The sequence below is a fragment of the Scophthalmus maximus genome, chromosome 6 (genome assembly GCF_022379125.1).
Source record: "Scophthalmus maximus strain ysfricsl-2021 chromosome 6, ASM2237912v1, whole genome shotgun sequence".
NCBI classification, from domain to species: Eukaryota; Metazoa; Chordata; class Actinopteri; order Pleuronectiformes; family Scophthalmidae; genus Scophthalmus; species Scophthalmus maximus.
The window spans coordinates 2,950,353-2,964,322 of record NC_061520.1 but is presented as its reverse complement, the minus strand read 5'-3'; the positions used below and the strand labels follow the sequence as shown (position 1 = coordinate 2,964,322).

The following is a 13,970-nucleotide window of genomic DNA, read 5'->3' as shown; positions in this document are numbered from 1 at the left end:
ATGAGATTTCATTAGAAAAGTTCCTGCTGGAAATCATTCAGTATCCGATCATCTGTTCCATAATGTGGAGAATCATATGATGAATAAAGAATAAAACTGACTTCACTGTGGTTTTGTCCTCACTCATGTTTCTATCAGCAGCCTTGTACGTGTGAACATACGACATCTTCAATCAAAGTTCTAAATAATCAAAAGTTCCTCGTCTGTCCAGTCTGTGAAAGTGCTGCGTTGAGTTTATGAACTAGTTGAACACATTTGGTCAGATGGTCGACGCCAACGTTTAAAGACACCAGCACACCTGAGTTATTAATAACAATATACAGTGTGAACATGGTGTCTGACCTCAGAGTCTCCAGTCGACAGTGTGGACTCTCCAGAAAACCACACAGCTCCTTCACTCCTGAATCCTGCAGCTCGTTGAGGCTCAGGTCCAGTTGTCTCAGGTGGGAGGAGTTGGACTTCAGAGCTGAGGCCAGAGAAGAACAGCTGATCTCTGACAAACTGCAGAGTCTCAACCTGGATAAAGAATAAAACATGAGACTGTAGAAAACAAAGTTTCTTCTTTAAACCGTTCAGTGTTTCATCGTCTGTTCAACATGAAGAAAGTTGACATGGAGGTTTAGAAAACTGAAACTCCAAACGCCTTAAAGACTAAAGACTCAAGTGTTTCAGTCAGTGTCAGATGAACTTTCACAGATACCGAAAGTTGTTAATTGTCTGATAACATGATATGAACAAAATATTTCAATGTGGAAAACAATGAGACATTTAAAGTGAGATGAGATTTGTCTTTGTCTCCACGTTGCTCGGCCACAGTCAGTGGACCATATTCCACAGTCACAGCTGAGGGCCGAGGGGGACCGGGCCTTTTCCATCCAGGCCCCCCCTCTCTGGAACAACCTGCCTGGTGCAACTCTTTCTAAAGCTGTTTTCAGACAGGACCTCTGGAGAACGTTCGCCAAATTGCATCCAGATATTTTCCAGAGTTTGTGGTTCACAAGTGACAAACAGCAGGAGATTGTTGAGTCAAACACGTTCACGACAGAAGGTTCTGTGGCGTCTGTGTAGAGCAGCAGGAGACAGGACATGACCATGACTCCACTGTGGAAACACAGTTTCTGTTCACACTCATCAACACGTCCACTCTGTGAATCCTCCAGAGATTTTCCTGCTGGATTCTCACATGGGCTCACTCACACATTCTCTGGAAATGTGACCAGAGGACCGACAGGAGGAGTTCCTGAACATGTCCGGAGCAACATCTGTGGACATTTGAGTTCTCACATACAGAGCCTCCAGAGAAGTTCAGGACAATGTCTGAAAGTAGCCTCACTGTGCTGTGAAAGATGCTTTATGAATAAAGTTCATTATTATTATTACTATTATAACAATGAAGAAGAAAATGTAAACATGGTGTCTGACCCCAGAGTCTCCAGACGACAGTGTGGACTCTCCAGAAAACCACACAGCTCCTTCACTCCTGAATCCTGCAGCTCGTTGTAGCTCAGGTCCAGTTGTCTCAGGTGGGAGGAGTTGGACTTCAGAGCTGAGACCAGAGAAGAACAGCTGATCTCTGACAAACTGCAGCTCCTCAACCTGAATGAAGAATAAAACAAAGAATAAAATCATTGATAATCCTAATCAATGAGTCTCTGTCCGTCTGTTATCGTGGATCATCATCATGTCAACACAACATTCATACACCTATTCATGTCAACACAGACTCGTGACCTGCTGCTGACCTCAGTCCAAACTGTAACTAGAAGATAAATATCAAATCAGAGATGTTCAACTAAAAACCTCTGTTCATTCTCTTATGTGTCACATGACCTTCTTCTCCCTGAAGGTCTGTGAGATTAAAAGATGTTCAAAGTGGAGACGGGTCCTGATGGACAAGTCCATTCAATCTGGTTCCTCAGCCAACAAATCCCTGATTGTGTCTTTCATTCACTTCCTGTGTTTAGTTGATCTGAGCCACTGTCGAGCTCGTCTGCTGATTGGTCCCTGCATCACATGTACAATGACCGTGTGCATCCATGAGAACAGAACAACAGTTTCATAGATGTGTTTTCAAGAGAAACTCGACTGGACCCTTTGAACACTTTGACTTTTCACAGAACTGTCAGATCCATCACTTCTGTGACACGAGCTCTAAACAATATGTGTTTGTTGAAGAGAGACGCAGCGTTTGTCATGTTCTGATGAGCAGCATCACCAGAAACCTGAGAAACATCTCAGTGTCTCCACGACTCTAGATCACAAACACTACGACTGGTCTCAGCAGAACTGAAACTTCTAACATTTAACATGTATGTGTCCAAAACAAACACAACAGATCCAGTAAACTGACCTCAGAGTCTCCAGTCTACAATGTGGACTCTCCAGTCCAGCAGACAGAACCTTCACTCCTGAATCCTTCAGGTTGTTGGAGTTCAGGTCCAGTTCTCTCAGGTGGGAGGGGTCGGACTTCAGAGCTGAGGCCACGACTTCACAGTGAGTCTCTGAGAGTCGACAGTGAATAAATCTGTGAAAAGAGAAAATATAAAATATAAAACCAGCCAATCTGTGATAAAAAATACACTCGATGCATCTGATGAGAAAACATGTCATGATGTATTTACCATCTACTCTACACATCCATGGTTCATCTGATCCAATCTCATTGTGTTGGACATGAAACAATAATCCTCATCACTGTCTCTCATACTCGCAGACTTTTAATGTGAATCTGTGTTTTACTTGAATCTGAGATGAATAAATGAAAAGCAGGACGTTGACTCTGATGTGCTCTCATATATCCACACCTCTGATACTTGAGGACACGTGTTTACTTTTCAAACTCGTCGTCGACTCCAGACTGACGCTGACTCAGGTCACATCACTGGAGGAAACTCCTCAGCTTCCTCTGGAGACACTAAAGGTTTGATTCTGCAGTTTTCTGATGAATAATCGTTCTCACCAACAGCTGGAAACACACTGAGGTGTAAGATCAGAAATCATTTCACACTGAGTCAACTAAACTACCGATCTACACTGATTGATCATGTTCACGCTCACGTCTGGACCAATGACTGTGGATAAAGATGGACGACATGTCAGCTCCCAAAAGTGAACCCAAAAGATATGTGTCGCCCCCTGGTGGCTGGCTGCAGTACAGGTCATAAACCAGTATGTTTAGATTTAATTAGTTATTAGGTCCTATAACAACATGGTGACACATCGTAATTGGCCACAGACTCTGTCTCCAAATGACGTCACCAGCACAAGATGGTGGCGCCAGTATCTGAGATATTTTGGCTTCAGTTTAGTTCAGTGGGAGGAAGTGGAGACACGTCGTCCATCATTGGTCTGGACTCACCGAGCCTTTCTGCAGTTCCTCACAGCTGGGATCAGTCTCTGTCGTCCCCCCCGTGATGTGTTGTACTTGCTCAGGTCCAACTCATCCAGAACCTCCTCTGACATCTGCAGCATGTAGGCCAGAGCAGAGCAGTGGATCTCAGAGAGTTTCTTCTCTGATCTGTTCTCTGACTTCAGGAACTCTTGGATCTCCTGATGTACTGAGAGGTCGTTCATCTCCATCAGACAGTGGAAGATGTTGATGCTTCTGTCAGGAGAGATTTCATCACTGTTCATCTCCTTCAGGTTGTTAATGACTCTCTGGATGATCTTTGGATCGTTCTCTCTCTGACCCATCAGGCCTCTTAACAGTCTCTGGTTGGACTCCAGGCAGAGGCCGTGAAGGAAGCGGACAAACAGATCCAGGTGGCCATTTTGACTTTCAAGGGATTTCTTCATGGTCGTCTTCAGGAATTCTTCCAGAGGAGAGTCACGTGTGTTGTTCCAATTCGTCCCCAGGAAGTCGTCCAGTACTTTTGTGTTTCTGTTGGTGACACAGTGGAACATGTAGACTGCAGCCAGGAACTCCTGAACGCTCAGATGAACAAAGCAGTAGACGGTTTTCTGGAAGATCACACACTCTGTTCTGAAGATCTCAGTACAAACTCCTGAGTACACCGAGGCCTCTGTGACGTCAAGACCACAGCGCTCCAGGTCTTCTTGGTAGAACACAATGTTTCCTGTCTGCAGATGTTCAAACGCCAGCCTCCCCAGCTTCAGGAGAACGTCCCTGTCGGACTCCGTCAGCTCCTGTGGACTCGTCTCACGTCCTTCAGGATACTTGTTTTTCTTCCTCCTTGTCTGAACCAGCAGGAAGTGTGAGTACAGGTCAGTCAGGGTCTTGGGCAGCTCTTCTCTCTGGTCTGTGGTCGACATGTGCTCCAGAACTGTAGCACTGATCCAGCAGAAGACTGGGATTAGACACATGATGTGGAGGCTCCTGGACGTCTTCATATGTGAGATGATTCTGCTGGACAGCTCTTCATCACTGAACCTTCTCCTGAAGTACTCCTCCTTCTGGGCGTCGGGGAAGCCTCGTACTTCTGTTACCCTGTCAACACAAGTCGGAGGGATCTGATTGGCCGCAGCAGGTCGGGAGGTTATCCAGACGAGAGCGGAGGGAAGCAGATTCCCCTGGATGAGGTTCGTCAGCAGCACGTTGACTGATGACCTCTGTGTGACATCAGACACAACCTCCCTGTGGTTGAAATCCAGAGAACGTCTGCTTTCATCCAGGCCGTCAAAGATGAACAACAGTCTACAGACAGCGAGCTTCTCCGCTGTGACCTTCTGTAATGTTGGATGGAAAACATGGAGCAGCGTGAGAAGACTGTGCCGCTCATCTTTGATCAGGTTCAGCTCCCTGAACGAAAGCAGAATCAGCAGACTGACGTCTTGGTTTTCCAAACCCTCGGCACAGTCCAGAGTGAACTTCTGCACCAAGAAGGTTTTTCCAACGCCAGCGACGCCGTTCGTCAGGACGACTCTGATGCGTCTCTGCTGGTCGGGTCCGTCTTTAAAGATGTCGTGGCACTTGATGGGAGTTTCATGGAGGGTCTTCTTCTTGGAAGTCGTCTCCAGCTGCCTCACCTCATGTTGGGTATTGACCTCTTCACTCTGTCCCTCTGTGATGTAGAGCTCAGTGAAGATCCTGTTGAGGAGGGTTTCACTTCCTCTGTCATCACTTCCTTCAGTCACACGTTCACATCTCCTCCTCAGACTGATCTTATGTTCATCTAGAACCTGCTGCAGACCAGGATCTGCTGAAAGACAAGAACCAGAGTCAGACTGAAGACAGAGAATCTGATGATCACTTTCATAGGTTATAACTATGAACGGACAAATCTTTGTCTTTCTGTTTGTAGGATTTCTAGACAACCGCTCATACGATCGACGTCAAACTTGGCGGGTGTTTGTCTGAGGACCAGAGGAAGTGCAGTGTTGACTGTGAAGGTATTTTGGATTAAACAGTTCAAGAAAATCAAATATACAAACTATTAATCATCGATATAAACATTACACAACCATGTAACTGTAAGTTGGATGAAAGTTCAATAAAGACCTTCATTTAAAAACTTAAGACAAAGCAAAGGTTTTTAATCTTGTGGTTTTTATAATCATATTAAAAGTCAGTGCTGAATGATTTAACAAATGAAACCATCAGACAGAAGTTCAGTCTCACTCTGCACAGAGCTGCTCTGACCTGCTGTCTGAGCTCCAGGTCCTGTTCTGGATCTTTGTCCACACTGGGGACAGGAGGACTCTCCTGGTGAACCCGACTGGTCCCAGTATGAGGTGATGCAGCGTCTGCAGAGCCAGTGTCCACAGCTGGTGGAGACTGGATCCTTCAGGCAGTCCTGACAAGAAGCACAGCAGGACGGCAGCTTCTCCTCAGAAACATGACTCCTCTTCTCTCTGTGGACATGGAGACTTTTCTTTATGACACATTACATCAGTGACGGCAAACCCACAGATCACTAGTCCAATGAAAATATCATCTCACACAATCTTTTTTCACGTTACGTGCAGTTAAACATTTGCAAGTTGTGGTGTAAACATTTCTATTGACTTTTCCCATTTTTGTACCTTTGAAAATTAAAAAAAATATTATATATATATATAATATATAATATAATATATATAATAATATAGTCCTGCTTCTCTTCAATGTTCCTGCACAAAACCTCTTAGCAGGTTCAATAAAGAACAAACACAATGTGACTGTGACTTTAGAAAAATCCTGAGTAAAGATCTTTGGCACCAACTCATAAATGTGAAATCCATTTCAACACTGAATCTTGTTCAGACCAGTTCACAGTAGAAACAGTCTCTTACTCAGAGTGTGAGGGTCCAGGTTCACGACTGAAGTTTGGAGGATGACCTTTGGACCGGTCACTCTTCATGGACACACAGCTGGACACTGGAGACTCTGCTCTGTCCTCGTCTTCCTCCAGATCACTCATCTTCTCTGGTCTGAGAGGTGAAGCTCCAACACTGGAGACACACAAGCTCATTATAATAAACAGTCAGTCCTGCAGCTCTAAAGTTAGAGGCTCCTCATTGGTTTAACATGTGTACAATTAAAACCACGTGTATCTTCTATCCATCATTGAGACAAAGTTTGACTCTAGATACACGTCACACGTCACATGTTTATCTGTGAGCGCACAGAGACCAGGAGACCAGACAGGAAGAGACTCCACAGAATAAAAGAATCAGTGATGAGTCGTCTTCACTTCATAGTCTCTCTTCTTCCTGCTTCTCCTGTGGACGACTGTTCACTCACTGTTCCTCCATGTTCGTCTCCTCGTCCTCTCTTGTTCCAACGAGTGTTCAGAGCTGTGACTCTGTCGTTTCCTCTGTTCTGATGAACCAACTCTTCTCTGTGATGGAGCCTGGACCTTCCTCCCACAGACGCTGCTCACAGGCACCAACATGGGACAGTCACCACTTTCAATCAGTTATAGTAATAACTGTTATGTATTTTTAATAAAGGAGAGAACTCACGTGAGGCAGTTTCCTGTTTTCCTCCTGTTCTGCTCAGTTAAAATGGAGTCTGACTCTGAACACTTTCGTTTTCAGCTGCTCCTCCCTCTGTGTGTGTGTGTGTGTGTGTGTGTGTGTGTGTGTGTCTGTTCTGTTCCCACTTGAACCAATCAGCTTTAAAAGTTAATCATTTGTAGATATGTAACAGGCTGTATATGGTCGCTCAAGCTCAGAAACAAGGACAAAGTCTCCGTGGAATTTCAACTGAAAAAAACAAATGGAAACACTCATCAATATGTCTACACTGATAAGGTTACATATTCATACACAGTGCAAGACAAAATACAACACCCCCCCCCCACACACACACACACAACAAGTAACATTGAAGAGAATATCACACAGATTTTGAGAATGTTCACAAAAATTACAAAAAAAATAGGAAAATAATGTGAGCAACATATTGACACAGCTACAGATACATACTTCAGTCGTCAGCCCTTCTTTGTCTCTCTCTCTCTCTCACACACGTACATACAAACAGTCACCATTTTAAATTAGCTCACAGCTTTATACACACTCGAGTTATGTTAATAAATGTAATGTATTTTTAATAAATGAGAGAAAACTGAGGTCAAATAATATGAACTCACCTGCGTCAGTTTCCTGTTTTCCAGCTGTTCTGCTCAGGTGAAATGGACTCTGACTCCAGCTGCTCCTCCCTCTGTGTGTGTGTGTGTGTGTGTGTGTGTGTACAGATGATTAACTCCTGCTCAGGTGAAATGGACTCTGACTCCACGGAACACTTTCGTTTTTAGCTGTGCTCTGTGTGTGCCACAAGTTAATCATCTGTGGACACAAACACACGCACACATATGCACACACACACACACCAGCTCCAAAAGTTTATCATTTGTAGATACGTACTTCAAGTCAGCCCTTCTTTGTCTCTCTGACACACATTATATTATAATCCTGTATCATTTCAATATTATTATTTTTCAATCTTTATCGTAAAGCTCACACACACACACACACACACACACACACACACACACACACACACACTATAATTTAAGCTTGTCTTCACACTACACAGCAAAACAATCAAATCAATTTAATTTGATCAAGATAGAATAAAATAATATGACAACTCATCTGAAAAATATGGAGTATGGACACAATGTGGTGCACATCTGTGTTTTCAATATTGGTAATTAGAAAGAAACTACGGAAGAGTATTAGGGCCAGTCATAAGAAGAAGAAATAATAAATCAAGCCGAAAATTGTGACCCGGAAGCACTTTTGAGCAGCTCCAAACAACCGGACGTTGATGTTTTGTTAGCCAGTTTGCTAAGCTAACGCTAGCTGCTAACCAAGTTGTAAAGTTGCGATATTATTACTGACAGACTGCATCTGGAAGAAATGACGCGGTGACAACGGGTGTTTGCACATGGACGTCGACGTGTCTCCCGACACGATAACGTTCACCTGCAAACAACCCTTCATGAATTTTGAGAATCGTGCAGTTAGCGAAGCCAGCGTAGCTTTGCTAACGCTAGTTAACGTGGACGTGTGACAGCTGATGAACTGGAACCACAACAAGGACGTTTAGGGACATTTCAACTTTAATCTCGACATTTTGACTCTCGAAATGTTGAATAAATAAATAAATAAAAACTTCCCCCTCATCTTTCCTCTTCTGCCTGGTCCTAATACTCTTCTGTGAGAAACACCAACAGGGTCACGTGATCCATGTAGTCGAGCAGGACGCGAACCACGTGACCCAACAGGTGCTTCGGCCATCTGCAGAGACTGTATACAAACATGGACGTAGCTTCCGTGACGTCACCCACTGGTTTCTGCAGGCCGGTTTTGTGTATGGAAAGCCATAAGCGCACGTCATTTTTTAACGTCTCGACACGCATTTTTCAATGGACCGTTCTATTCTTTTCTAGTAGGGGTGTTTTTTTCTGTTGCTGTTACTAGTCCTTCCTCTAGGTGTCACTGCACATCCACATGTTCGTTTCTTGGAAACTGTCAAGGCATGGCACACATGACATGACAAGAGTATTTTTAAATTTTAATGATTTTTAAAAGAAAAAATCTGAAGAATGTTGTCCAATATTCTATAATAATAACACTAATAATATATTTTATTTATAGAGCACTTTTCATTGCTAAAAGCAATCTCAAAGTGCTCTTTCTATGGTCCCTGTTTCCCGGTTCTCATACAGCTGTTTCATACTAAATAAATTGTGACAGACAGAAGTATTCTACTCAACATTTAAGCTTTTATGGAGAAATGTTGTCTAAAATATTCTCAACCTCAATCCATAACAGATTCATTATTTGTAGGGTACAGATGGCAATCATCCTAAATATGGAGAAGTCAACATGGAGGACATAAAGTTGTCTCTCAACAATAACAGTACTGATAATAATAATAATAAAAAATGACATTTATATTCTATTCTATTGTTTACAGAGTGGGCCGCAGCAGGCCAACCAAGAAATCCTCCTGGTTCCTCGTGCTCATCTACAGTGACAGACACTCCAGCAGCATCTTATTTCTTTATGAAGGATATATATTATATAATAATATAATAAATACATTATTTAAGTACAAAACTTGGTGAAATTATTTCAGTTTATTCAGTACTTTTTGAAAACATTTTCATCATATTTTAACAATGTACAATTGGTCACGATAATCATTGTTATAGCCATAGCCATATAGCCATGAATGTAAATGTTCTGCCTTATTTGGGTAATTTAGTAGTTGAGTGATTCAGTCTTTAATTTTGATCTGTAAAATTCAGTTACATATTATATTGATGTCATAAGACATCATTTGTCTTGATCTAGCAGTTCGAGATGGTTAATTTGTCCTACTGCCACAAATAAATCTTGAATTTGTAAAGCGCAGCTGATTGTAGCGTTGCCATATGGACATGTTTTATTTTATGAACAAGTTGATCAAGACAGAAATGGTTTGTTTCATAGTGTAACTGTTCGTATTATGGAGAATAAATTGTCTATTTCTTTTATTTTACATATGCCTTGTTTCCTCGCTGGATTGCATAGAAGTTTGCCTTTTGGAAAGTTAGTCAAACACTTGACCTGCAAGAAGTGGCAAAGGAGATTTTCATTTTTAGTTGTGACTACAATAGTGATTCGTTTTTATACCTTTACATCTGTTAAGTGTTTCACAATATCTTCTTTTGGCAGTTACATTGCCATCTAATATTGCTCCAAAAGTTGCCCGGTGTAACACCAACTATTCAGCCTTATTTGAGGCACATATTGTCAAAATATGAATAATATAATTAGGCCTGATATGAGCTAAAGAACTCCATTAAAGCTGAAAAACGACATACTCCCATAAACTTGAAAAGACACATTAGTAAGCCGTTCAGGGACACCTCAGGGGACGGTCATATCTCCCTTCCTGTTCACTCTGGGAACCTCACAGTCCTGCCACCTGCAGACGTTTTCAGATGGTTCTGCTATTGTGGACTGTGTCAGCAGGGGACAGGAGTTGGAGTACAGGGGGAAGGTGGACAGTTTTGTGGAGTGGTGAGGATGAAACTACCTGCAACTCATTGTCACAAAGACCAAGGAGTTGGTGGTGGAGTTCAGGAAGAAAGGGACCCGTCTCCACCCAGTCTGCATCAACGGTACAGATGTTGACAATGTAGATGACTCCAAGTATCTGGACATCCACACAGACAACAAGTTGGACTGGACAAAAAACACACCTGCCTGTATACTAAGGAGACTCAGACTTTCAAAGACTGCAGAGCCATGCTGCAAATGTTTGATCACTCAGTGGTGGCCAGCTTCATCTTCTACGCTGTTGTGTGCTGGGGCAGCAAGGTGAAGGCCGCTCATGCTAATGGAAGCTGGTTCTGTCCTGGGAATGGATCTGGGGTCTTTGGAGGAGGTGTCAGAGAGAAGAATGCTGAGGAAACCTCCTTAGTATTATGGACAGCACCTTTCATGCTATACATATATATATATATATACACTCACCGGCCACTTTATTAGGTACACCTGTTCAATTGCTTGTTAACACAAATAGCTAATCAGCCAATCACATGGCTGCAATTCAATGCATGTAGGCATATAGAGGTGGTCAAGACAACTTGCTGAAGTTCAAACCGAGCATCAGAATGGGGAAGAAAGGGGATTTAAGTGACTTTGAACGTGGTATGGTTGTTGGTGCCAGACGGGCTGGTCTGAGTATTTCAGAAACTGTTGATGTACTGGGATTTTCACGCACAACCATCTCTACACACACACATACACACACATAAATACTGATGCTGTACTTTTACTGCCTTCCTTTCTTATCACCTCTAGTGCACAAAGTTACACTCGCCCTGGAATAAACCACATCATCTCAACTCAAAAGGTTATGAGCGCTAACACTCAACAGACAAATTCCTCACTGTTTATTTCACATAACTGTAGTATGACCTCTCACGGGGTGCATGCTTGCATCTGTCCCAAAAGTATTTGGGATAGCTGAGGTATGCAGCATGCTTGCTGCTACACAGATATTTTCCTATAGCCTGGCTGATGCTTAGCATGGGCGTTATTCAGCTTCGCGCTGGGCTCCGTTGTTTTGGGGGATTTCTGCATCGCGCCCCCTGTCTTGGCCTAGCATGCTGCTGTCTAAATACAGGGGGCATTATTGAGAATGGAGCCATCAGCGCCAAGCCTAACTGTATTTCCACTTGTTGCAATAAATGGTTAAATCTATGACGAGAGTGTTCCTGACTGAAATGATATTAACAAACTAATCAGACGATGCACAAAGCAATTCAGCGAAATCCCCACAGTCGTGGTCTTGACAAAATCTCCAGTCCTCTGGGTCGGAGACTGAGTAAAAGTGCAGTTGATTCTGAGACCAAGACATTTCAAAACTGGTCTCAAGTACCAAGACACTACTGTGGAACGAACAAAACTGCCACCTGTTTTCACACCTGCCCGCATCATCTTTCCCCTAGATCCCGACCGATAGTTTATCAGGGGGCCGATATCGATATCAGGGAGTACAAGTTTTTCCAATACTGAGATGAATCCATCTCTGATGTTAGTTATCAAACCTTTATGTCCATGAAATGTAATTGAGGCTTGATATTTTTGGTTAGCCAGAATCTTTTATCATAAATAACTATGAATAAAAACAAAACACAAATGCAACCAAAAATATATAGAACCTGAATTCAGAAAAAAATTCTTTATTCTGTACAATAAAAGATCGGTAAACGTCCAACCGATGTATCGGTCGGGCTCTACTTTCCTGAAATCTTTGACATGAATATCTGTGAATGTGAGTCTATTGAAAAATAAATGTGCGTCCCTATAGAGCAGCAACAGCAAGTCGATTGATTGATTGACAGGAATTATTTGCAACTCTTGATGATCGATGAGAGTCGTTCAGTCAGGAAGAAGAAAAAAGTCACGGATCAATTCAGTTTTATTTGTATAGCGACAAATCACAACATACATTGTCTCAAGGCACTTTACATAGTGAGGTCAATAAATCAGTCAAATGTTCTTATTACATTTATTTTCCACCCAACGAAATAATCTGATGTCTCGGCAAAGTATCTGCTCACAGTGACATCGTGTCAAATGTTTTTATTAAGTTATGTTGAGCTTCTCATCCATCGATGAAGGCAAACTTGATTTTCACAGAATAAATGTGAGGTTTGACAGAACCATGCAATTGGTGGAAACATTTCAGTGAGATATAAACACAGATATGAAGAGAGACCAGAGAGTTGGACTGGTTTTCTTCGTCTTCTACAATCGAAAAACCAAATCTCTTTGAGTTTTGGTAAACCAAACAATGAGTCAATGAATTGATCCAAAAAATTATAATCAACAGATTACATTTGTGGCTCCAGATTTGGGAAAGTTTAATGTATATATATAGAGAGAGAAAGATATATACTGTATAGATAGATAAAGATATACATGTACATATATCAAATTGTGTCAATAAAAAGTCGAAGACGTTGAAAAAGATGCTACAACATAAATCAAATCAAAGTGTAGCCCCGCCCCCATCTCTGTCAGACTCCGCCCACTGCATCGTTTTGAAAATAGGTACGAGACTGACAGTGACATCATCAGGTCATTGAACAACAAAACAACAACTGGAGAGCAACACACATTGACAAGGCTCCTCTGCCACGGAGGCTGTTGAGAGGTGGAGGAGCGTGGTGGTCTGAAGATGTTGATGAATAAAAAGGGTCCAGGTGGAGCAGGGGGAGGAGTCTCGTGTGTCTGCAGAGACTGTGTAGTCCAGCTTCATGTGACGTCATCGAGCTTCTGGCTCGTCTGATTGGCCGACTCTTCTCTCTCTGTCTGTCTCTGCTCTCTGAGCTTCACTGAGGAAACTCTTACCGACTGTGATCAGTACAAGACTGATTCCAGCCCTCCACTCACCTCACTGGCTCCAGACTCAACACTCGACTCTCTGGACAAGATCACGCAGCTTCTTCAGGTCTGAATTCTGCAGCCCGTTAAGGTTCAGGTCCAGTTGTCTCAGGTGGGAGGAGTTGGACTTCAGAGCTGAGGCCAGAGAAGAACAGCTGATCTCTGACAAACTGCAGCTCATCAACCTGGATGAAGAATAAAACAAAGAATAAAATCATTGATAATCCTGATCAATGAGTCTCTGTCTTTCTGTTATTGTGGATCATCATCATGTCAACACAACATTCATACACCTGTTCATGTCAACACAGACTCGTGACCTGCTGCTGACCTCAGTCCAAACTGTAACTAGAAGATAAATATCAAATCAGAGATGTTCAACTGAAAACCTCTGTTCATTCTCTCATGTGTCACACGACCTTCTTCTCCCTGAAGGTCTGTGAGATTAAAACATGTTCAAAGTGGAGACGGGTCCTGATGGTCGAGTCCATTCAATCTGGTTCCTCAGCCAACAAATCCCTGATTGTGTCTTTCATTCACTTCCTGTGTTTAGTTGATCTGAGCAACTGTCGAGCTCGTCTGCTGATTGGTCCCTACATCACAAATACAATGACCGTGTGCATCCATGAGAA

The 13,970-nt window shown here is 42.6% G+C and overlaps 2 protein-coding genes across 30 annotated transcripts in view; one reads left to right on the top strand and one right to left on the bottom strand.

Annotated features, from left to right (window-relative positions):
* Positions 1 to 13,970, top strand: part of LOC118308749 (NACHT, LRR and PYD domains-containing protein 12-like) — a 988,189-nt gene that overhangs the window by 184,995 nt on the left and 789,224 nt on the right. The window lies entirely within an intron of this gene.
* LOC118308750 (NACHT, LRR and PYD domains-containing protein 12) overlaps positions 1 to 13,970 on the bottom strand; it is a 48,125-nt gene that overhangs the window by 14,713 nt on the left and 19,442 nt on the right. For 7 of the 28 annotated variants that reach the window (XM_047332401.1, XM_047332408.1, XM_047332410.1 and 4 more), the window contains one exon: positions 343 to 516. In XM_047332401.1, coding sequence (XP_047188357.1) covers positions 343 to 516 — 174 coding nt within the window. Of the gene's footprint in view, positions 1 to 21; positions 517 to 1,410; positions 1,597 to 1,685; positions 2,005 to 2,350; positions 2,525 to 3,358; positions 5,160 to 5,578; positions 5,812 to 6,231; positions 6,391 to 6,682; positions 6,814 to 6,903; positions 7,147 to 7,389; positions 7,407 to 7,535; positions 7,675 to 12,352; positions 13,524 to 13,970 lie in introns of those variants that run through there. The other 21 variants (XM_047332400.1, XM_047332405.1, XM_047332415.1 and 18 more) reach the window with 14 other exon arrangements.